The sequence below is a fragment of the Pygocentrus nattereri genome, chromosome 13 (genome assembly GCF_015220715.1).
Source record: "Pygocentrus nattereri isolate fPygNat1 chromosome 13, fPygNat1.pri, whole genome shotgun sequence".
In the NCBI taxonomy this organism is placed as follows: Eukaryota; Metazoa; Chordata; class Actinopteri; order Characiformes; family Serrasalmidae; genus Pygocentrus; species Pygocentrus nattereri.
In genome coordinates, this window is record NC_051223.1 from 37,440,886 (window position 1) to 37,466,587 (window position 25,702).

General features: G+C 42.2%; 1 protein-coding gene and 1 pseudogene across 1 annotated transcript; both read left to right on the forward strand.

Annotated features, from left to right (window-relative positions):
- Positions 1-535: 535 nt before the first annotated feature.
- On the forward strand, positions 536-8,102 carry selenou1b (selenoprotein U1b). The gene is made up of 5 exons (XM_017721849.2): positions 536-951; positions 2,094-2,185; positions 3,086-3,226; positions 4,705-4,869; positions 7,489-8,102. The coding sequence occupies exons 1-5, from the start codon at positions 807-809 to the stop codon at positions 7,600-7,602; spliced, it is 657 nt and encodes a 218-aa protein (XP_017577338.1). The 5' UTR covers positions 536-806; the 3' UTR covers positions 7,603-8,102.
- A 7,104-nt stretch (positions 8,103-15,206) lies between these two features.
- On the forward strand, positions 15,207-24,539 carry LOC108442031 (annotated as a pseudogene).
- Positions 24,540-25,702: the final 1,163 nt, after the last annotated feature.

The following is a 25,702-nucleotide window of genomic DNA, read 5'->3' on the forward strand; positions in this document are numbered from 1 at the left end:
TGTTGTTGGCATTAAATTCAAAATGGGCATATATTTTTTTAAAAATGAACATTTCCCAGTTTCAACATTTGATATGTTCTCTTTGTGCTATTTTTCCTTTAAAAATATGGTTTACATCATTTGCACATCATTGCATTCGATTTTTATTTACATTCTGCACAGCGTCCCAACCTTTTTGGAAATGGGCCTGTATTATAAAACCTAGGAAACAAATTTCAATGCATTAATTAGAATTCTTGCAGCAATGTTTTACTTGCCTCCTAGATTTCCATCCAAGAGGTTTCCAGTCAATCTGTCATCAGTTTGAACGACAGACAAACTAATTGTACCTCTAGTGATGCTGATAACACTCACACAGGCTCGTGGGAGACTCGTTCATGCGTGAAAGGCTTTCTTAGACTTCATATGAAGACAAACAAGCCTGGTTTGTTTTCATAAGGGGTGAAGGAACTTGCTGTATCACTCAGTTATGGAACGGCCTAATCTCTTTATACATGCGCACAGAAAATACCAGCTTGTGCAACAGCAGCACACAATGCCTGGACCCATGACAAGTTCCTAAACTGTCAGAAGCAGACCTCGTGAGCAGCTCCCACAGGCTGAAGGGCTTTCGAAACGCTCACGGCTTGTGCAACACGGCTCCAGAACATTAAACTCAGCTCCATTTCATGGTGTGCCATTGGGGTCTCGCCCCCTCTCTGCGCCTGGGGAGTATGTGCTGTGCAGTGTGTGGCTGAAGTGCAGGGTGCAGCTGGTCTGCTTGGTTCTCCTGCGTGTGAATGTGTCTGCGTCTGCTTGTCTGAGTTATGGAGCTGGTGACCCGTACTGTGGGCACTGTGGGAGCTTTGATCGCTGAAGCTTTGCGCTCTTTCACAGAGCTTTTTCTCACTCAGCCGCTCTGCGCAACCGTCGCCCTGCTGGGCGAGACCGAGCTCAAAACACTGGATGGAGGTGAGCATGGGTGGGAGTGGGCGCTTGTTCTGTTGGGCACCCTTTGACACAAAGCGTCCTCATTAGGATGTGCTGAAGGTTTGCTTACCCAAAATATGCAAAGGTTTAGGCACCCCAGTTCAAATGATATGTTTTGTTGATTTATTTATTTATTTATTTAGGTGTAAACAAGTAACACCTCTGCACATTTTCACATAGAATCACTGTTTATGTCACAGGCAGTGAATCAATAGAAGTTGCGCACTAAATCTTCGCAGAAAAAGTGTCAATTCAAGTGTGTTTATTATTTTTTTTGCACTTAAATTTAACAAAGCACATCATTTGACAGAAGGGGTTTAAACTTATGCACATGATTGTACGCTTTTATTTCTGACTGTATGTTTTAAGCAAGATAAGGCTTGGGTTCAGGTGTGCCTGCCTTACCCTTTGTAAAGAGGTGCTCTCATTAAAGGGCAATTCCACCAATTATTCCGATTTTTTCAATACTGAAGTCAATGAGATGTGAACAAAGTCATTTAGAGCGGTTTGGGGAGAAATGGCTCAGATGTCTTTACAGTGGTGGTGATGGGAACCAGGGGTCGCCATGACTACAACACAGATATGGACATTTTATTTACCACCCAGAACCACCAGAGAACCTACACGAGTCTGTTTTAGAAGCACTAAACTCTTCAGACGTCTGGTTCCTATCACCACCTATGAAGAACTCTGACTTGGTACGCTTCTCTAGAGCTGAGCGTTTCACACCAGGCCGCTCTGAATGACCTGGTTTACATCTTAACCGTTTAATTATACAGAACTTCCCCTTTAAGATAGTGCCTATTATTATGCCTATTGTTTATTTATTCAAGGACTACGAAACTACTGTAGTTCTAATTCCAGGATTAGACTTTGCCTATTTTTGTCTATTACTGAGACCAAAGGTCGGTGTAAAACAGAAGGACTTGTTTCTTAATGCCTTGTTGTGTGTTGGGCTCATAAACCCTGACCTTTATGGCTGAGATGTTTCTCTATGTCTCCCTCTGTGTTCTCATGGGGAGGAGAGCAGCACAGTGTGAGTAGCCCATTCTCAGCAGAACCTGTTGACTATAGTGTTAAAGGCCTGGGGTAACCTGCTGCATGTCTTCCCTCCTGCTGTGCAGAGCAGTGCGTGTTTAAAGCGCGTGAGCTGTGGGAGAGGACCGGGGCCGTGATCATGGCTGTGAGGAGGCCCGGATGATTCCTGTGCAGAGAGGTGAACACAGTACAAATCAAAATGACAAGTAGTCCAGCATAATGCTCCACCTGTCAAACAGTACAGCCGCATGTAAAACAGTAGAGAAACTGCGTCATAGACTATACCATACTGTGCAGCAGAAGCTCAAGATAGCAAGAACTTCAAGAAAACCAAGAAATTCTTGTTACTTCTTACTATATAATCATGTTTATTTGCAGGTAAGCTTTGTTGCTTGTTGGTTTTGTATGCAAAACACAATTGCAGCAAAGAAAGAGCACAATTTAAGCCATTTTTGCACAGTATTGTATCTGCTAGGGGTCTCAAGTCTCAATATTTTGTTGTTTACTTGTTGGTTATAATATGTTTAAAAGGTACTTACCCCATTGGGAGACCACAATATTTCCAATCTTGCATTTCTGTCTTAATCCACAAGAAGGTGCTGTTTCTTTCTATTGAGACCAAGGTTTATGTCTGTCTGGCTCGATGTTTAGGTCTCAAAGACCTCAAGATGTGATGACCATAGTAGATAACTCACTCACATCCTCGGAAGATGCGTCCTTCCAGTTTTGACCGAATACTCTTTGAGTTTTCTTTCAATGCGCTCGCAATCATCGGATTCATCTGCTTGGGGAAGGGGTCCGAATTTCAACCTGTATTACAAGACGTTCATCCTTGCAGCATGAGCAACTACACATTTCCACCAGTGAAGCTGAAATCTCCAAATCTTTCAGTCTTGCAATAGAACTGTATCAAATCATTTAGATCAACAGTTATTCCCACTCCTAGTATCTGCAAACGATTTTTCGGCAATTACAAAAAGTATCACAGTCTTACATTGTGCATTGTTTTTTGAGGATGTGAGTGAAATGGCAGAGCTCTCGAATGTTTCTGTGATGTGTGACTGTGTGTGTGTATCAGGAAGCCGCTGAGCTGTCCTCTCTAAGACCCCAGCTGGACGCCTTTGGGGTTCCTCTGTATGCTGTAGTTAAAGAGAACATTGGGATGGAGATCAAGAACTTCAAACCTTACTTCAATGGAGAAATCTTCCTTGACGAGAAGGTGACGACGGTTTTTGTTTACCATTAAGGTATCTTTTTCTCCAGTAGATGGCGCTGTAGCTGGTGGCTAAGATCTCAGGACTACAGTTTACTCTCTTTTTAGTAGCACATTAGGAGTATGCGGAGCACCTCATGGACCTGGCCTGGAATAAACCAATTAATAATTGCCGGCTGCTGATTTCCCACAATGGGATGCTTTTATTACTCAAGGACTAAACAGTTAAAGGAGAGCAGTCATGCTGTCAGATAGCCAGTTTTCCAGTCCCAGTAAACAAACATTCAGAGCAAATCATGAGATTTTGTGGTATATTTTTAAAGATATGGAGTTTTGCATTGAACTTGTAAAGCTCTCTCACAGTATATACACCGATATACTGGGCATAACATTATGACCACCACGGCTCCACTTACTATATAGGTGCGCTTTGTAGTTCTACAGTTTCAGACTGTAGTCCATCTGTTTCTCTGATACTTTGTTACACTGTTCTTCAGTGGTCAGGACCCCCATGGACCCTCACAGAGCAGCTACTGTTTGGGTGGTGGACAATTTGAATGAAAGTATTTATAAACTGCAGCCCATTAACCGACGTCCTGTACTCAAGTGTGTAGGGACCGTAGCAGTATTGCTTTAGGGACCATGTGGAATGCAGCATTTGTTTCCAGTAACATTAAACATCATCATCTTCATCATCATCGCTGACCGCTTAATCCAGATAGGGTCACAGTAGCAGTTGGGAGAACAGAGAATCCCAGATGACCCTGTCCCCTGAAACTTCCTCCAGCTCATTCCCAGGGACCCCAAGCCACTCCCAGGCCAACTTGGAGATGTAATCCCTCCAGCGGGTCCTAGGACGACCCCGGGGCCTTATCCCGGTAGGCCGTGCCTGGTACACCCCCACTGGGAGGTGTCCAGGGGGCATCCGAATCAGATGCCCGAACCACCTCAGCTGGCTCCTCTCAATGCGGAGGAGTAGCGGCTCTACTCCAAGCTCCTCCCGGATGACCGAGCTCCTCACCCTAACGAATATAGTGTAGCCCGCCACCCTGTGAAGTAAGTTCATTTCCACTGCTTGACTTTTCAAAGAAAGTCGCACACAATTCATCTGCAAATGTGCAGATTTTGTGAGGTGGAGTTGAGCAGATGTTCTTTCTCATTAGCACATTATACACTTGCAATCAGGCAGTTTCACAGATCATGAGTCCAGTGTTTGTGACACCGGAGGACAAAAGATGTCAAAGGTGCATTTTTTTCCTTGCTTTTTTTCTCTGAAGAGCCTTTAATGGCAAAAAAATAGTTTTTTCAAACCTCTGGTATGACACAGTCCCTTCTGACATTACAAAATAGCCAAATGTGACTGTTCTCCTCCAACAAATGAGAGTAAAGAGTGTCGTCTTTTATGAAACTGAATGAGGAGCCTCTGAAGGTGAATTATAAAAGAATCTAAAACTCTAGTGTGTGTGTGTGTGTGTGTGTTTCAGAGGGGTTTCTATGGGCCGAGGGAGAGGAGGATGGGTCTGTCTGGGTTTCTGCGTGCGGGAGTGTGGCGAAGTGGATGGAGAGCATTTCAGAATGGATACTGGGGGAACGTCTGGGGGGAGGGCTTTGTGCTGGGGGGAGTTTACGTCATCGGACCAAGACACCAGGTCAGTATACTGGTTAGACATGTCTCCAAGCCCAGAATGCCAGTCCCAAATGTTGGCCCTGCGGTCCTCCTCAAAGTCCACACTTAAGTGAAGTCAACAATGTGTAGACCTGTGGGGGAAAAAGACCTCGAGGTTGCTGTTTCAGAGCGCATTTGGGAGTCATGAGACACGCAGAATTAGATCATTTACTTCTCTGCAGTATCTAGATCCAGAATCTCAAAACCTACAATTTGCTATTCTACAACAGGACAATGATCCCAAACACACCTCAAAATCCTCCCTGAACTACTTCAAGCAACACAAGCTGGAGCTTTTGGAAAGGTCCTCACTGTCCTCTGATTTGAACATCACTGGAACTCTGTGGGTAGATCTTCAACATGCTGTACATGCAAGTGCTCTGCAAGGAAGAATGGGTAGAAAATCCCAAAACAAGAATAAGAGAAGTCCTAGCCGGCTACAAAAAGTGTTTGCAAGCTGTGAACTGCCATTGTGTGTTCAAATACAAATGAACTCGGACTAACAAATGCATTAAATGCTACTGTTACAATGACTTTTTTCACCACAAAAATTAAATGTATATATGTCATTTGGCCATGGGTGGCCAGACTGTAAGGGACCTTACTAGCACTGGTGTGCAAAGGCACCAATACAGTGCTCAGTGGCCACAATCGAGATGACCTTAGTAGGCCATACTGACATACTGACATTTTTTTATCAGTTAGAATTTAACATTTTTGTAAAATTTCGTTGCATATTGTCCACTATAAATGGTCTGGAATTACCATTAGCTTCCATCCCAAAATGAAGGCCTGTTTTCTTCTCCTGTAAAGGTAGCAACATTTTGCCTGAAAACCCATTTTCTTCACGCTCCATGATTGAAGTAACTTACAGCAGTTTGCGTTCGGTGTTTCATTAGAGTCTTTGTTTTTAACTGTACAGTGCTGTTGTTTTTTTTTTACATCACCAAAGAATCAAAACTGGTAAGTTTGGTTAGGTAATGTTCCCCTGTCCAAGAGATTCTCAGTGCCGTTTGGGATACATTCAACAGATGTGGCGATGGATCTACAGTATTCACTAGAAAGAAGGAATGCATGGTTGAAGAGTAGTGTCCTGAAAAACAAGCTTTGATAGTTTGGACACTAAAAGGAAAAAATGTCTGATGTGATAAAATACCCTAAAAAACAGAAAACGATCTATTTTGGTGACGACCCAATTGTAACCTTCCAGGATACATTAAATGTGACCCACAATGCTGTAATAAATAAACATGTTGATAGGATATAGTGGTTGATAAAGAATACAAAATGTTGCATTGTGTACATTGCTATTATTGTCATTGTGTAACGGGGAGCGAGGAGGCGGATGCATATGCGGAGATAAGCGAGATTTATTAAGGGCAAATCCAGGGTCATAATCGTAACGGTCCAGGTTCAGCCAATACAGAAAGAATGCGGATCAGACATGATCAACAAAAACACTGAACCTCAACCAAGAATCAAACAACAAACAAGATCCAAACAGAACATCCAACGCAACAGATAACAAAGACCAGCAAACACAAGGGGCAAACACAGGGCTTAAATACAGGGATAACGAGGGACGAGTCAGGGGTGGAGTCACTAAACAAGGGGGCTGGACCAAACCAAAACACAAACACGTGGACAGGACTGGGAGGGGCCAATCGTGACATGTGTCAGTATAGCCTACTAATGTCATCTCGATTGTGGCCACTGAGCACTTTATTGGTGCCTTTGCACACCAGTGCTAGCAAGGTCCCTTGATGTTTGGCCACCCCTGACCAAATGAGATATTTACATTTGAGTTTTGCAGTGAAAAAGTAAACGGAACAGTAGCTTTCAATGCAGATGTTAATCCAAGTTACTTTGTATTTGTATAGTAAAGTATATACATTCTATTTATAAAGTAAAAGTGGCAGATCACAGCTTGCAAACACTTTTTGTAGAATAGGACTTCTCTTATTCTTGTTTTGGGATTTTCTACCCATTCGTCCTTGCAGACCGCTTGTAGTAATGCAAGATTCTTGGTCCATCTTGCATGTACAGCATGTTGAAGATCTACCCTCATAGTTCCAGTGATGCTCAAATCAGTGGACAGTGGGGGCCTTTCCAAAAGCTCCCGCATGTGTTGCTTGAAGTAGTTCAAGGAGGATTTTGAGGTGTGTTTGGGATCATTGTCCTGTTGTAGAATAGCTTATCGTCAGCTTCAGATTCTTGACTGGCTGCGTGATGTTTGCTTCCAGAATTCCAAATATTACCAGCTTGTGATATATGAAGACCTGTACCCATGGCTAATCAAAGCCTCTGAGCCCTTCATGGTTTCATATTTGGCCAGTCAAATTACTTGGTCCTTTTCCTTACTGACCTTGACCTGTTCTACCTATGCAGTGTTCTGCACAGGCCATGAAATAATGACTTCCAGCCCTAAAATAGTGCATTATGTCCCAAAGAGAGCCTGTTGGATTCAGCCACTGACTGTAGTAGTGCTTTACCAGGTGGAGAGGTCATGATTTTGTGATCTAAAGTGTAGAGCCACTCAAGTTTCATGGGAACAGTTTGTAATGTGTTTGTCATTTTGTATTATTCTCATTTGTTTCCCCAGGGAGTCCTGTTAGAGCACAGGGAGATGGAGTTCGGAGACAAAGTGAAAGCATCTGATGTCATCCAAGCTGTGAAACGGATCCAAACTGAATTTCTGCCCCTCCGTCTGAGATAGATGCCATTTCAGACTCTCAATCAACAGGGTGAAAAGCTCTGGAGTGTCACGCTGAGGTTCATGTGTGCTGCTGCCACATTGTACAGGTTGACTCCGCAGCACTGCACAGTTTTGTATGTTCCATGATTTACATTTACAACTACAGACTGATTTCAGATCAAACTGAAATCAAAATTAAAACAAGTCCCCCGGTCAAACCAAACACAATTTATCATACCACACCACAAAGTCATACAAGTGTAGCGTCTTTTTCCGATACCCTGATACCAGGTTTCACTCACAAGTGCATCACGGGGCAGAAGATGTGGTAACACTCCTTGAACACTGCGACATAACATTGACACTATCTTCCAAACATGTCGTGGCAGATGTCCAATGGTGAAGCGACAGCTAGGTGGTGCTGTGTCTGATCCACTCGTACCAGCACAATACACACTAACACACCACCACCACCACCATGTCAGTGTTACTGCAGTGCTGAGAATGACCCACCACCCAAATAGTACCTGCTCTGTGAGGGTCCATTTGGGGTCCTGACCACTGAAGAACAGGGTAACAGAGTATCAGAGAAACAGATGGACTACAGTCTGTAACTGTAGAACTACGAAGTGCAGCTATACAGTAAGTGGAGCTGATAAGATGGACAGTGAGTGTAGAAACAAGGAGGTGGTCATAGTGTTATGCCTGATCAGTGTCTGTTCAGTGTGTCATGTAAACTCCTGACAGCACATGACATCTGTGATGACATGTTAATGGCATGGTTATGTACAGTGTTATGTCACAGGGTGCATTAATTTTTTCAATTGGGGAAACTCTGCAGTGCTGTGGCCTTCCATTACTCTAATATGACCACTTTGTGATACGACAACACACAAGTAATTCAGGAGAGCTGGAAGGTATTATTGTGTGTGTGTGTGTGTGTGTGTGTGTGTGTGTGTGTGTGTGTGTGTGTGTGTGTGTGTGTGTGTGTTCCTGAGAGTGTGTTTATGACAGGCTGACTCTAAGCTCTAGTGAGGGAGCAGTCTTGATGTTTCATACTCTTAACACATCCCATTCACCCGACACACAAACAAACACATGTAAAATGCTTGAAAACATGATGCACAGCTGACAATAAAGCCATTTCAACATTAAAAATACCTTTGTTCTGTAAATGTATTAATATTCAGAAACAAATATGATCTCTTGATGCACCTTTACATGCACCCTTCAAAACTGTAACAGGGAGCGGGGAGGAGGAGGCGGATGCATATACAGAGATAAGTGACATTTATTATGGGCAAATCCAGGGTCATAGTCCAAACGGTCCACGGTCATAGAGCCAACACGGATTGATCGGGGGACAGACATGATAGGAACCAGAATCAAACAAGCAGAACAGTCCAAAGACCAATACAAAGACCAGCAAAGACAAAAGGGCAAACACAGGGCTTACATACAACAAGGCCAACAAGGGATCATAAGACACAGTTGGGAACAATCAGGGGCGGAGTCACTAAACAAGGGGGCAGGACTATAAACCAAAACACAACATGAACACATGGACAGGACAGGGAGGGGGGCAATTGAGACAAAAACACAGTCACTCTACACTTTTTTGGAAGCTCCTATCTTGTTGGTCCAGTATATACAGTACTGCGCAAAACTCATTCGTGCTTTTAATATTCAGTCAAAATGTCCATTAAAGTAAAAGTTATTCATTTTTCAGGAAATCTTTCTGAGAAAGTTGGATATAAAATAATTGTAAAAAGAAGGGAAAGTCAAAGGAAAAAGAAACAAGACTTCAAAAATGATAAAAAGCTACAGAGTAAATGTGACTCTTAGCCAGACCTGGTAGACCACCAGAAAAAAAACAGAAGATAAACAGCACTTCCAGCTTTCGTCTCTGAGAGAGAGGAGAAGATCAAGCTGCTTCAGATCTGAAAACATCCACAGGTGTTTCTGTCCATCCTTCCACTGTGAGAAGACCACTCAGCGCTGTGGGTCTGAAAGGACGTGTAGCTGATCAAGAAGAACCTCACTGAGAAAAGGAGACGGACACATCAAAGTCAACATTTTTGTCATTCAGACTGTACAACAAGCAGTGCACGTGAACGAGACCGCGTTTCTCCGACTACAGTGTGAAAAAATATACATAAATATAAGATAAAAGGCAACTGCACTGATTTAATATATACAGTGGTGGACAAAGTACACAAATCATGTACTTGAGTTAAAGTAGAGACCCCCAAGGTAAAATATCACTCCAGTAAAAGTAGAAGTTCCTCCCTTTAGACCTCCACTTGAGTAAAAGTACTAAAGTATTTCCCTTCAAATGTACTTAAGTATAAAGTAAAAGTACTAAAAGAGTAATTCTGGCTCTGATGTCCTGTTATCATTTTTATAACCAGACTGGCTTCATGAACTCATTTCAGGTGAAAGTCCTCCAGCGTCTCTCTTGGTAAACCAGTCTTTTAATAGAACGTCATTAATTAGTGACGCTGACGTCTATTAAAATGATCAGAAGCACAAAACACTGAAGGTAAACAGTTTCCATCAGGGAGAACCGAGTGGCTCTGAAATCAGTTTTTACACACAAGCAAAGTTTCAGTTTCAGATTTATTTACAACTTAGTTCCAAGTTTAAGTTGAATAAAAACTGGCTTTAAACTCAGGATCACAGATGAGCTCCTTTACTATGTTGATCTGTAGGCGTCTGTTCATAAACATAAACCAGCCCAAACTCATTTACTATAAAATGAAATGGTGTTTGTAGAAATTCAGAAAAAAGCCGCGTCAGTCTCGACTGCATATGTGGACATATTTCTATATTGAGCTCTATTTACACAAAGTTAGGTTAGTTCATCATTTATGTTGAACAGACTCTCCCAAAGTTTTACGCTGCTGCGCTGACGTTGAACCGCGTGCTGCACTGGGTCGGTATGACCAACAGGTCAAAACCAGCTCTAAACAAAGTGACCGCTGGGCCCTGATTGGTGCTCTGGCTTTGCGCTTCTTTCGTTTTGACATGTTACGTTTTTATACACACAGAAACCAAAAGGAACGACAGATTTCTCAGAATGTAGGAGGAAAAAGTCGGATATTAGACTCTGAAATGTAGTGGAGTGAAGTGTAGTAACCGTGTTAAATTGTTAGTGTAGTGGATAGTGTTGCCACCTGTCACTCAAGTGTCCTTGAGCAAGACTGCTCCGGGCAAGTGTGATCGCTGCCCCCTATTGTGTGCACTCACTAGTGTGTATGTGGTGTTTCACAGCATTAATGGGTTAATTGTGGAGGTGAAATTTCCCCATTGTGGGACTAATAAGGGTCACATATTCATAAAATTTGTGAATGATTCTTCAAGATGAGTATTCACAATGTCACACCAGTCGTTTCTGACGCTCCTGTCTCTGACCATGAGAACATGTTCACCGACTCCAACTCCCATAATGCCCTGGACCCTTGCATCACACATCCCACTGATCACATGACTTTAACCAGGTCTCAGTCACCTGGGTTTTAGATTAGCTTCACTAGTATCTATATCTCTTTGTTCCATGTTGTACTTGCCTAGTATTGTTTGTGGTTCTTTCCCCTCATTACAAAGTGTTCCTGTTATTATTTTGATTCTCTGTGTTTGACCTTTTTGTCCGTTTCTCCGTTTGTGATTTTTGCCTTACCTCTGATATTGATCTGCTGTGCTTCGAACCCTGGACTGTTTATTCATCCTGGTATGTTTTGTATTTTGTTCATTTCCTTAACTTTGAGACCCTGGCCCGTTTTAGACTGCTCTTTTTGATTTGCCCTTTTTATTAAAGCCTCATTTATCTCTCTGTGCTGGTCTTCTCCCTGCCCGGTCATTACACACAATCAATGTGAAGATAGAGACAAAACAGGAAACTGCGCTCACCGGCCACTTTACTAGGTTCAGTTGCTTGTTAACACAATTAGCTAATCAGCCAATCACACGGCTGCAACTCAGAACGGGGAAGAAAGGGGATTTAAGGGGCTTTGAATGTGGCGTGGTTGTTGGTGCCAGACGGGCTGGTCTGAGTATTTCAGAAACTGCTGATCTACTGGGATTTTCACACACAACCATCTCTAGGGTTTACAGAGAACGGTCCGGAAAAGAGGAAATATCCAGTGAGCGGTCAGTTGTGTGGACGAAAATGCCTTGTTGATGTGAGAGGTCAGAGGAGAATGGGCAGACTGGTTCCAGATGATAGAAAGACAACAGGAACTCAAATAACCAACCAGAATCTCTGAGGAACGTTTCCAACACCTTGTTGAAAGTCTGACATGAAGAATTAACACAGTTCTGAAGGCAAAAGGGGTCCAACCTTTTACTAGCACCTAATAAAGTGGCCGGTGAGTGTAGATGCCTGGATTTGGGATGGGAGAGAAAGAGCTGCTTTGGTTTGGTTAAAAATATTGGAATTTTTTTTTTTTTTAAGTTGTGAATATGGGAAAAATTGTGAATGTGGGAGCTTAAGTATGGTTTGGAGTTGAGGAGGCAGACGTATCATCTACATTTTCCCTCCAGGTAGAGATCATATTATCTACACTGTAAAATCTAATGAGTTCAGTGAACTTAAATGGTTTAAGGAAACCGATTGCCTTAAACCATTTAAGCTTAGGTTTCTCAAATCATTTGACCATGAGTAATTCCCTGAACTGAGTATGTTGTCGCATACAATGACCACCCAATACTGACAGTTCAGCCCAGACTGCAGCGGTGGTCTGAAGTGTTCAGAGCCACGCTCAGCAGGTGGGGTCACGGCAGCTCAGCTTACTCAGCATTAATCTACAGTCAATACCGACTGAGATTAGATGAGCTCTCAAAATTTAGAGAATAAGTAAGCGCCCAAGGGAAGGTGGGCTGGGCAGAGTGACTACACAGAGATGACAGGTTAAACAAGGTGGAAAGACACGCCCAATATGCCACCAACAGCCAATAGGAATGAAGGAATGTTTTACTCAAGGTTGCTTTGACCAAGTTTTTATCGAGTAAAGCTGAGAAGCCTTAAACCAAACCAAACTGCAAGAGGTCAATTCAACTCAAAGAGCCTGAATGTCCAAAGTCATGAAAATCACTTGAATGTCAACCCAACCCTGTCTGTACCTGTACAGTCAACTTAAATACAAACAGTGAACATAAAACACCTGAACAAAGTTACCTAACGAAAGATTTTACCCAAAATGACTGAGTTACTGTCTCAACGATTCATTTCTGAGCTGGTATGAATTTGTCAGATTCAGTTAGTCCAACTTTCTGTGGTATTTCCTGCATTAACTTTGGCAGAATACTCTTCAGCCTGCAGGACTCCTGCGACTGGGTTAAGGATTATACAAGGAACAGTATGTTAGATTTGCATTAGTGAGTGTAACAGATGAATAAACCCAAAAACATTTAGTGCAATTTGTCACATTCTAGTGTAACTGAGGTGGAATAAAACAATGGTGTGAGTTATTGGAGTGTAAATGGAAGCTGAAGGTGGAAAGACGAAGAAGCCTTTTATTCGATGGAAGAACCGTTTTCCGCATGTTTTCCTGAAAAATGGGTCACTTGGGTTCGTCTCCCAGAAACCTCTGTGGTCAGAGACTCACCACTGATGAAGAGCCGAAGGATGACTAACACAAAGCGTGCATCAACAGATCAACTACGGTCTTGTTCCTCAGCAAGGTGGAACTACAGGGTTCCAGATAAAGTGGACGGGGAGCGTAACGGTCTTTACTTGTTCCTTGGGCCTTTTCATACATTGCATTGTTTAGAGATATTAGAACAATGATGTATTAAGTTTGACCTGTCCAGGGCGTATCCTGCTATACTGCCCTCCGCCCGATGACAGCTGGGATAGGCTCCAGCACCCCCTGCGACCCAGAAGGAGAAGTGGCTTAGAAGGTGTGTGTGTGTGTGTGTGTGTGTGTGTGTGTGTGTGTGTGTGTGTGTGTGTGTGTGTGTGTGTGTGTGTGTGTGTGTGAAGTCTGGCATGATTTAACATGGGATTGTTTTCATTTGCCTGCCAAGGCCATCACATTTTTAAACTCGCTCAACTGAAGTGGCCCCTGATTGGCCGGTGCCTTATTTATGCAAAACATGCTGGTTTTAAAAGCTGGTGTCGTCACTGAAGACGAGCAGAATCAGGACATGGAACGAAGATTTGACTGTTCTGACTGACGTCCACAGCTGAAAGTGAGTATTCATTATTACCACTACTTAAAAAATTCTTATTATTCACTAATAATATTCACAACTAAACTTAGGAGTTATTATTCTGTAACTTCTATAAATCATTCAGCAGCTACTGAAAAGCTAATCTGTAGGTTCTGAAGTGAGGAACCGAAGTGTGGATCCACATACAGGCTCTTTGTTCACCAGGATCTTTGAAAGGACCTGTTCTGGAATGTGTGATAACATTAGGCCCAGATAAGACGCAGGGAATGATCTGGATTTGTTCCGTGAGCCGAAGGACCTGGTCGAATTATTCAGTAGTAATGAAGAATCAGAGAACCGTATTCTTACTCTTGTCTTTGTCAGACAGTTAAATTAATGAGCCAATTAATACCTTGTTTTTCAAGTGTCATGCACTCATTAAACTACAGACTTATCAATTAATTATGAATCTTGCAACTTTGCCTTGAGTAACTACTATAATTTAGAACTACTAATAATTTATTATTAAATTATTCACGGTTATAATTCAGTTACTGCTATGAATTATTCATGAACTACAGGTTAAATTAACTACACTCTGGTGCTTCAAGGGTTCTTTACCAAAGAAAGTGGTTCTATATAGAACCATGAACACTCAAAGAACCCTTTGCATGAGTAAAGGGCTCTTTGCATCATCCAAGGGTTCTTCGGATTCATGATACATTCATGTGCTGCTGACAGTTCAATATAGAACCTTTCTGAAAAGGGTTCTCTATAGCACCCAAAAGGGTTCCTCTATTGTTCGAAGCTTGACACCACAACATTAGAGGAAACCTTTTTGGGTGCTATATGGAACCCTTATCAAAAAGCTTCTATATAGAACCATCTACAGGACGTTCTCCATCAGTCTGAAGAACGCTGTCATGATGCAAAGAACCCTTTAATCATGCAAAGGGTTCTTTGAGTGCTAATGATTCTACACTCTTAAAAAAATGGTTCTTCAAGGGTTTTTTAGTAAAGAAAATTGGTCTATATAAAATACTCAATACTCAAAGAACCCTTTGCATGACTGCAGGGTTCTTTGCATCATGAACGGGTTCTTCAGATTGATGGAGAATGTGCTGTAGATCGTTCTATGTAGGACCTTTTTGAAAAGGGTTCTATATAGCACCCAAAAGGGTTCTTCTACTGTTGTAAGTTTACATCGTAACGAGAAAAGAACCCTTCTGGGTGCCATACAGAACCGTTTTCTTTACTAAAGAAAATTTTGAAGAAACGTATTTTTTAAAAATTGCACTATAAATTATCAGTAATTACTACAAATGATTCAATAATTCCTTGGAATTATTAGTAACTGCTATAAATGATCCAGTACTATTATGAACTGTTCAGTAACTGTTAGAAACTACTGAAATACTACTGTAAATTATTCCATAACTACTATGTAACTAAAGTTCTGTAGTTATGAGAGTATGGAATTGAAGTGTGGACCCAGACAGAGTTTACGAGGTTATAAAAGCAATAAGCCTTAAGAGGCTGTGCATTACAGTGATTTGAAGATAGTTAAGATCTATAAAACTAACAAAATACTATGTTAAATCACACAAATGCTAAATAAAGCCTATTTTATTAATATTATCTATAATCTATAACCAGAGGTGGACAGTAACTGAGTAACTGAGTAAATGTAATTGGTTTCTGTACTTTAGTATTTTTGGTGTATCTGTACTGAAGTTTCTCCGTTCTGGGCGACTTTTTCCTTTCACTCCACTACATTTCAGAGTCTAATATCCGACTTTTTCCTCCTACATTTTGAGAAATCTGTCGTTCCTTTTGGTTTCTGTGTGTATAAAAACGTAACATGTCAAAACGAAAGAAGTGCAAAGCCAGAGCACCAATCAGGGCCCAGCGGTCACTTTGTTTAGAGCTGGTTTTGACCTGTTGGTCATACCGACCCAGTGCAGCACACGGTTCAACGTCAGCGCAGCAGCGTAAAACTTTGGGAGAGTCTGTTCAACATAAATGATGAACTAACCTAACTTTGTGTAAATAGAGCTCAATATAGAAATATGTCCACATATGCAGTCGAGACTGACGCGGCTTTTTTCTGAATTTCTACAAACACCATTTCATTTTATAGTAAATGAGTTTGGGCTGGTTTATGTTTATGAACAGACGCCTACAGATCAACATAGTAAAGGAGCTCATCTGTGATCCTGAGTTTAAAGCCAGTTTTTATTCAACTTAAACTTGGAACTAAGTTGTAAATAAATCTAAAACTGAAACTTTGCTTGTGTGTAAAAAGTGATTTCAGAGCCACTCGGTTCTCCCTGATGGAAACTGTTTACCTTCAGTGTTTTGTGCTTCTGATCATTTTAATAGACGTCAGCGTCGCTAATTAATGACGTTCTATTAAAAGACTGGTTTACCAAGAGAGACGCTGGAGGACTTTCACCTGAAATGAGTTCATGAAGCCAGCCTGGTTATAAAAATGATAACAGGACATCAGAGCCAGAATTCCTCTTTTAGTACTTTTACTTTATACTTAAGTACATTTGAAGGTAAATACTTTAGTACTTTTACTCAAGTGGAGGTCTAAAGGGAGGAACTTCTACTTTTACTGGAGGAATATTTTACCTTGGGGGTCTCTACTTTAACTCAAGTACATGATTTATGTACTTCGTCCACCTCTGATTATAATATAATCAGAGTAAACTTTTCTTTCAAGCTATGTAAGAATAACCAACCACTCAAACAATATTCTACAAACAGCACAATTATATTCAATAATCTGAAGTGTTAATTCAATTCATGAGTGCAGCCACATATTCGTACATTGAGCCAGTCAGATTTTCTTGCTAGAAAATGAGTGTCAATAAAGGCTTTAGTTCCCAACAGTGTAGCACTGTCAGTGTGCTGTGCTGTAGGTTTTGGATGAGGTGTTTATTCTGATATCCTCTCGGTTCCTCTGTAGTATTGTTACTGGACATGGACGGCGTTGGGTTGATTGTGTGGTCTCTGGCCGTGTGTGTGGTTATTGTGTGTGTCCTGCTGGTCAACACTGACCTGTTCCTGACTAAACCACAGCAGTCTGCTCTGGATACACTGGCCAGTGCTGACCTTCGAACCACCACAGGAGGTGAGACTGCAGTTCATCTTTTCCCAGATTAAACCTGTATTGAACACACACCGACCACTGTCTGGTTCAACCAGAGAGCAGTGAGAACTCCATGAACTCGCTCAGGAGTGTCTTCTGGGTTTGTCTGACACTAGTGGACGCTCCAGAGCGAGTCCAAAATGAATGGGTTCCTATGGAGCTGTTGGGTAAAATCATAGTTTGTAGATGATTTGTAAATGTTTTCTCAGCACAGAGCAGAATAAAAATTTCAACATTGCGCTCATATTTTAGCGCTTTGGAACTCCAGTTATAGGAGTAGAGTTTCTAATAGCTACAGATTTATATACATTCATAACATCATTGAACTGCTTTACTCACCAACCGATCAGCCCTCGGCAGCAGGAACGCCAACCGATCATCTCTCAGCAGCAGGAACGCCAACCGATCAGCTCTCAGCAGCAGGAACGCCAACCGATCAGCTCTCAGCAGCAGGAACGCCAACCAATCAGCTCTCAGCAGCAGGAACGCCAAGCGATCAGCTCTCAGCAGCAGGAACACCAACCAATGAACCCCTCGGCAACAGTAACACCAACCGATCAGCCCTCGGCAGCAGGAATGCCAACTGATCAGCAATCGGCAGCAGTAACGCTAACCAATCAGCTCTCATTAGCTGGAACGCCAACCGATCAGCCCTCGGCAGCAGGAACGCCAACCGATCAGCCCTCGGCAGCAGTAACGCCAACTGATCAGCAATCGGCAGCAGTAACGCTAACCAATCAGCTCTCATTAGCTGGAACGCCAACCGATCAGCCCTCGGCAGCAGGAACGCCAACCGATCAGCCCTCGGCAGCAGTAACGCCAACTGATCAGCAATCGGCAGCAGTAACGCTAACCAATCAGCTCTCATTAGCAGGAACGCCAACCGATCAGCCCTCGGCAGCAGGAACGCCAACCGATCAGCCCTCGGCAGCAGGAACGCCAACTGATCAGCCCTCGGCAGCAGGAACACCAACCGATCAGCCCTCAGCAGCAGTAACGCCAACTGATCAGCCCTCGGCAGCAGGAACGCCAACTGATCAGCAATCGGCAGCAGTAACGCTAACCAATCAGCTCTCATTAGCAGGAACGCCAACCGATCAGCCCTCGGCAGCAGGAACGCCAACCGATCAGCCCTCGGCAGCAGTAACGCCAACTGATCAGCCCTCGGCAGCAGGAACGCCAACCGATCAGCCCTCAGCAGCAGTAACGCCAACTGATCAGCAATCGGCAGCAGTAACACTAACCAATCAGCCCTCGGCAGCAGGAACGCCAACCGATCAGCCCTCGGCAGCAGGAACTCTAACGCTTAAACTTTGTGGTTATGCAGTGTTTCTGAAAGTGGTGTCTGACACTGTTTTATCTATAAACACTAGAACCAGCTTACTTACACAAATGGTCTCGGCGGATCGACTGCAGTTTGGGTGGGAGGGGAGGAGTTTGCTTTATTGTGAATACATTTATTTTAGCACACTGTAAAAAAGACTCGCCAGGTCTACTAAAGAAATGACTTCATGTGGTAACAAGTAAACGACCTAGTTTTATTCAGCCTAAATAAATACATTGACCGATTCTGTCAATCAGAGTAATATTGAGATTGGAATAAAACTGGTTCAGATGCCTGAAGTCATTTGATCTGATGACCCACAGTGTAGCTTTAGTGTCTGGTGAGAAGATCCACTCACACAACAAGCCCTGTTCACACCTGTCCGTGTCTTTCTGTCTTTATGGTTTAAATGTTGTGGAAGTAGAAGAGAGGAGTTTTAAAGCCCTCACGCTGTGGGAGGACACTGGAGCGGTCATCATGGCTGTCAGGCGACCCGGATGATCTCTGTGCAGAGAGGTGTGTGAATTTTTGTGGTTTTATTTTTTGTGCTTTGTGTTTTGCTTCTACATTCGATGATCATAACGAGGCCATCAAACGAGGCCACCCCCTACCAAACAGCGTTATACAGACCGCACCCGCCAACACACACCCTGCCTCAAACGCCTGACTGCCTCAAACGCCTTATTCACTCAAACGCCTGACTGCCTCAAATGCCTTATTCACTCAAACACCTGACTGCCTCTAACACCTGATTCACTCAAACGCCTGACTGCCTCTAACACCTGATTCACTCAAACGCCTGACTGCCTCAAACGCCTTATTGACTCAAACGCCTGACTGCCTCTAACACCTGATTCACTCAAACGCCTGACTGCCTCAAACGCCTTATTCACTCAAACATCTGACTGCCTCAAACGCCTTATTCACTCAAACGCCTGACTGCCTCTAACACCTGATTCACTCAAACGCCTGACTGCCTCAAACACCTTATTCACTCAAATGCCTGACTGCCTCTAACACCTGATTCGCTCAAACGCCTGACTGCCTCAAACGCCTTATTCACTCAAACGTCTGACTGCCTCAAACGCCTTATTCACTCAAACGCCTGACTGCCTCTAACACCTGATTCACTCAAACGCCTGACTGCCTCAAACGCCTTATTCACTCAAATGCCTGACTGCCTCAAACGCCTGATTCACTCAAACGCCTGAATGCCTCGAACGCCTTATTTACTCAAACGCCTGACTGCCTCAAATGCCTGATTCACTCAAACGCCTGACTGCCTCAAACGCCTTATTCACTCAAACGCCTGACTGCCTCAAATGCCTGATTCACTCAAACAGATTAGCAAGTTCCACTAATTAACTTCTAATGAGACACACACAGTAATTTAGTGACTGGAGTTCGATGTTTTCTGAATCTAAAGCCTGTTCACACCTGCAGTTAATATCCCTCCTGGGTGATTTTTTTATTTGATTAAATTAATAATAAATTTAATAAAATAACACTTTTATTTTGGAAACAAATTCATAGACATGAGCTACACAATTCCAATCACTTAAGTTCAAACCTTTTTTTTATACCGGGTTGCAGGACCAACGCTGAACCTGCCCAGTGAATGTCTTACAAAGGAATTTCACAGATTTTTAAACCTTTCTTCACAATTAATTGTTTAAAATGTAAACAGAGTCATTCAGAGTGGTTTGGTGTGAAACGCTCTGTTCTAGAAAAACTTAGAGTCAGAATTTTTCACAGTGGTGGTGACAGGAACCAGACGTCTGAAGAGTTTGATGCCTCTAAAAGAAAGATACTAGGTGGAATGGCTACTAATATACTGCCATTCAATTGTGGTGATTTTGAAAAAGTGGTGGAATTGCCCTTTAAAGTCAGCCAGTTGCTTCTGGCATTCGAGTCTGTGGCCGAATCGTTTCTTTATCGTGTGTGTGTGTGTGTGTGTGACTGTGTGTGTGTGTGTGTGTGTGTGTATCAGGAGGCCTCTGAGCTGTCCTCTCTGAGACCCCAGCTGGACGCCTTCGGGGTTCCTCTGTATGCTGTAGTTAAAGAGAACATTGGAACTGAGATCCAGAACTTCAGAGCCTACTTTAATGGAGAAATCTTCCTGGATGAGAAGGTCAGAGATTCCCATTTTTCACGGTCTGATTTTAAACCACTTTGCTTTTTATTTTATAAACAACTGGGCAAACTTATTTATTCGTTTAGTCCAACTTATCTTGGGCTCCCGCACGTCACTCCTGGTCAGAGTAAGGTCATTGTGCCTGACCATACAGTATGTTCGCTATTTTAACTGGGCAAAGCAGTGGGGTCAGTTCTGGCCTTCATAACTTCAGAACGCTTTAAGCTACTGGCATGATCCGCATATCAGGACATTCATCAGATCCGGCCCTAACTAGTGTACATGACGTCATCCAGCTGTGACATCAGCATCAGCAAGTTATTCGGCTTGGAAAATCACTAAAATCCTGATATTATTGCTCTGCTGTTTGGCCTTCATATTCCAAGAAAGGGTTAAAGCAGTGCCATGGTTCACTCCTCAGACTCTGTCCTCATCATCCAGAGTGATCTCACCCACCTGTGACCGTCCATCAGCCAGAGATCAGCTCCAAAATCACCCACAACCTGCTCAGTACTGTTATAGTACATCACAGCCTTTAGCTTCGTCTTATAAACAAAGGCTTTCCGTTTACATTGATTATGAGTATTAAAAATACCTGATATTAAATATGAAACTCAATTTGTGAGTAAAAATAAGGCCTGTCAGAGTTTTAGCACTGAGCCTGAATCCAAGAGGACAGAAAATCAATAAACATCCGTCTGCATTATGCTAATTAATTAATTAAATTAATTTTTCACTAATAATAACTAACAGAATGAATCACCATCTAAATTACTGCACTTTCAGCTCACAGACACTCCAGACTAACAATCTCTGAAAAGATGACTACAACTGCACTAGTTTTCAAGATCTTTTCAATTACAAAAAATACTAAATTTAGCAGACGCTCAGTAAATTTATCAAAAATGACTCAAATTCATAAAAAATTAATTTTTTGTAGCATTTACATGTCAAACTATGGTCTCCTGGAAATAACAACATATAGCATGTGTGACTGTCTCATGCAGATACTTAATAATTGCCGTTGTAATTGACCCAAAAAATACAAAAAAAAAAACCCTGAAACTTTCGGTTTCTAAGGATTACCCTGAAATCAGAACTGACCTTTTGTTTCCCCTGTTAGCTCAGGTTCCTGATCATATTAAGCACATCTCGCGATATCATATAATTTCTTCATATCGTTTCAAAGACAATATGATTGTTTTCCTGTAATCTTCCATCACTGTGTGCTGGCAGTCTGCCTTCTACACTGTAGACTGGGGTTCAATCCCCCACCTGGGCAAACACCCTACACTATACCAATAAGAGTCCTTGGGCAAGACTCCTAACACCACCTTCACCTACTACACTGTAGACTAAGGTTCAGTGCCCCGCCTGGGTAAACACTCTACACTATACCAATAAGAGTCCTTGGGCAAGACTCCTAACACCACCTTCACCTACTACACTGTAGACTAAGGTTCAGTGCCCCGCCTGGGTAAACACCCTACACTATACCAATAAGAGTCCTTGGGCAAGACTCCTAACACCACCTTGGCCTGCCAATGTAAAATGACCAAATTGTAAGTCGCTCTGGATAAGAGCGCCAGCCGAATGCCATAAATGTAAATGTCTTTTGATTGTCACCGTGCACCAGCAGGGGAGGCAAAATTATATCAACCCATAACATCCTGCTTCACTGTATGGAGAGAAAAGCTAGATAAGAGTCCCTCCTGTGCGATCCTAGCCCTGCCCTCCACAATACGAGTCCTGCTGAAGGACAGGTAGCCTGAGACCAACAGGCAAATCATTTCTTGATCGCTTTTTTCCCCAAAACGTGTCCCCGTAGGATGGATGGGCTCGTGCCTTTACTTATGAATATGATTTCATAATGGAAATATGTTGCATTTGTGGTCAGTATTGATCATTTCAGCTTGTTTGATGTTGCAGAAATGTTTTTATGGTTGCAAGCAGAGGAAGATGAGCCGACTGGGCCTCCTTCGTGTTGGGGTGTGGCAGAACATCCTGCGGGTTTGGACGCAAGGCTACGTGGGAAACAAGAGAGGGGAGGGGTTTATACTAGGGGGTCTTTATGTGATTGGACCAGGCTGTCAGGTGACTCTCTGCAAGTTTTGGTTTTTATGATCAATCACTGCTTTCTTGGTGAGTGAAGTCGTTTTAAATATATTCAGCATAAATTATTCTTAATTTCAAGATTGCTGTAAAATGATTATAGAAAGTTTTATTCCAGACATTTTAACTTTAAATGATGTTCTACTTTAAATCATGATTTAAATGATCTCACTCTAATTGTTTGATTGCAGATAAATGTGTTTAATCCAAGCAAATTTCTTGAGACAAGCCAAACTATCTGCTAATACAGTGAGATCATTTTACTAGGTAAAATTACTTCCAAGTAAAAGTGTCTGAAAAGATTAAAAATGTTGTTATGAATTATAAATATGATATATAATTTATTACACATGCACTACCGTGCCACTAACATGTTAATCACTACACTGGAAACTAAAACACATTGAATTTGAACTTCAAAAAAGTGTTGAACTTAGTTGCCCTGCTTTAAATTCTTTGAGTAAAATGTCAATTTGCTGTAAATTAAAGTGAACAACTCTACTTTGTAGTACAGTGTCACCAGGTACAGTGGAGGTTTGCAAACATGAGCTCACGGCATTCAAGTCTATTTTAGATTAAATAAGCACTGACAGTATGAAAGGCTTTTCAATACAAATGCATAAAGGTGTTTACAAATATCATAAAAGAAATAAAAATGAAGCTACATGATTTTTATATATACACTTCTGGGGCCTTAGTGCACCACAGGAGGTCATTCTTCCCTGTGGCCGTCAAACTCTATAACTCCTCCCTCAGATTCACAGAGTGTGGCTCATCTGTGCAAAACTCAATACCTACCAGTTTATATGTGAAATAATAACAATTGTGTGTGCAAAAACTCAATCATTTAAATAATTTAAACTGCCTTATACTAGATGTTTCATATTTACTATCACAGTCACCACCACTTTACTGTATTCATAAGAACTTAGATCTTGTGTACATATAGCAAATTTCTCTCTATCTTTGTTGTAAATGATTAAAGTGGTTATATAAAGTGTATCAACTGGAATTTCCCTCTGGGATCAATAAAGGGTTCTGATTCTGATTCTGATTAAAGATTCTACATGTGCCACTGGCTTGAACCAACCAGGTGCACTGTCGCTAGAATGGCCAAGCCCAAAATGATCTCGCCAACAAACCATTAAACAAACAGATAAAGCAGCTTAATATATGAGAGCTCTTCCCTGTGATTTCGTCAGCTGTTGAAGTTTTGTGGTGTATTTGCAGAGTCAGTGTCATTTCACTCAGTGCTGATGGCGTCAAACTGTTGCGAAACAATGCAGAGCTAGTTTATGTTCAACCTCTTATCCTCCAGGGTACATGTTGGTTTGTCCGTCTGAATTTACATAACAAACTATTCACTAACCGCATGAAATAAATGCAGATTTTTATTTTATGTATTTATTAATTTGTAAAAGCCCCTCAAATTAGCAGAACGTGTGTTTTATGATCTCCACATATCACTACATGCATTATAATTCACTGCTGAAGGCCAAAAATCTCCAACGCTCTTTGTGTTATTTTCTAAAAGTGATGTTTCCAGAGCAGATCACTGAAGAGACGCCGTCTGTTTATAGTTTAGAGCCCAGATTTGGGGAAAAACGGGTCGACTTTCAGTAGAAAAACAAAGTTCAGCTTCTTTTATTATAAGGGTTTAAAATGACATCACCGTCTATTAGACTGGAGAGAAGAGCTACAGCCTCACACGACGCCCAGCTTCTGAATGGAGCTTATGGAATACGAATGTTATGGAGAACATGACCAAGTTCGTTTTGGAGCCACCGGTGGTTCCAAGGAGTTTAGGAGGTTAATGAGACTATATGCTCTTTATAGGGTTTAACTCTGGACTTTGACCAGGCAAAACCATCAGTAAAAACCATTGTATTTTGGGTTTGGCCCTTTTTGGAGTGTCACAGTCAAACGTTAACTCTCTTGTAATGTTCTCTCATCGTTCTTGTTGTTTGCCTGTGTATTTATAGGGTATCCTAAAGGAGCACCAGGAGATGGAGTTTGGGGATAAGGCTGATCTCAGATCAGTCCTGGAGGCTGTGAGGAAAGTGGAGAAAGCGGAATAAATGTGACCCCAGCTCAGCTCTGTAACGAACAGAGGACACCAGTGTCCCAGAGCCAGACTAGGCCTGGATTTAAACAAAGGATTCAAAGGATTTTCAACACCTGCTTTGCTGTTTAGCTGCTCACAAACAAGTGCTTTATTTCAAAGATTTTCCTCATTTTACAATAACAGTGAAAACACCGCACAGTGCAAAATAACGCAAATGGAAATACTGGCTCTTCTATTTGGAGTCATTCTAACAACAACAGTGCACCTGATTGGCTCAAACCGGTGGCACAAGTAGGATCTTTTAAGGCTCCCAGTGTAAAACAGTTAAAGCTCTCAATGAAAATCACTAAGTGAATAAAAAACAAATTACCTAATTTATTTGCTTACTCGCCATTTTTAGGTGAAGTTGAGCAATTTAGTCCAAGACTAAACCGTGAATGATCCACCCATGACTGAGGAATATCAAGCGTGTCACTTAGTGTGTGTTTCCGATTTATATAAAACTCTCTTCATATAAGAATCACAGCTAGCTGCTTTTCTGCCTGCCACTGTTTCACTGTTTGGTATCTCTTCATTCAAACACCGATCAGACACACAATCATGACCACCTCCTCGTTTCTATGCTCACTGTCCACTTTATCAGCTCCACTTACTGTATAGCTGCGCTCTGTAGTTCTACAGTTACAGACTGTAGTCCATCTGTTTCTCTGATACTCTGTTACCCTGTTCTTCAGTGGGCAGGACCCCCATGGACCCTCACAGAGCAGGTACTATTTGGGTGGTGGGTCATTCTCAGCACTGCAGTAACACTGACGTGGTGGTGGTGGTGTGTTAGTGTGTGTTGTGCTGATCTGAGTGGAAATAATCCAAAATATCCAGCCAACAGCGTCCTGTGGGCAGCGTCCTGTGACCACTGATGAAGGACTAGAGGATGACCAACACAAACTGTGCAGCAGCAGATGAGCTGTCGCCTCTGACTTTACATCTACAAGGTGGACCGACAAGGTAGGAGTGCCTAATAGAGTGGACAGTGAGTGGACACAGTGTTTAAAACTCCAGCAGCACTGCTGTGTCTGATCCACTCAGACCAGCGCAACACACACTAACACACCACCACCACGTCAGTGTTACTGGAGAGCCGAAAATGATCCACTACCCAAATAGTACCTGCTCTGT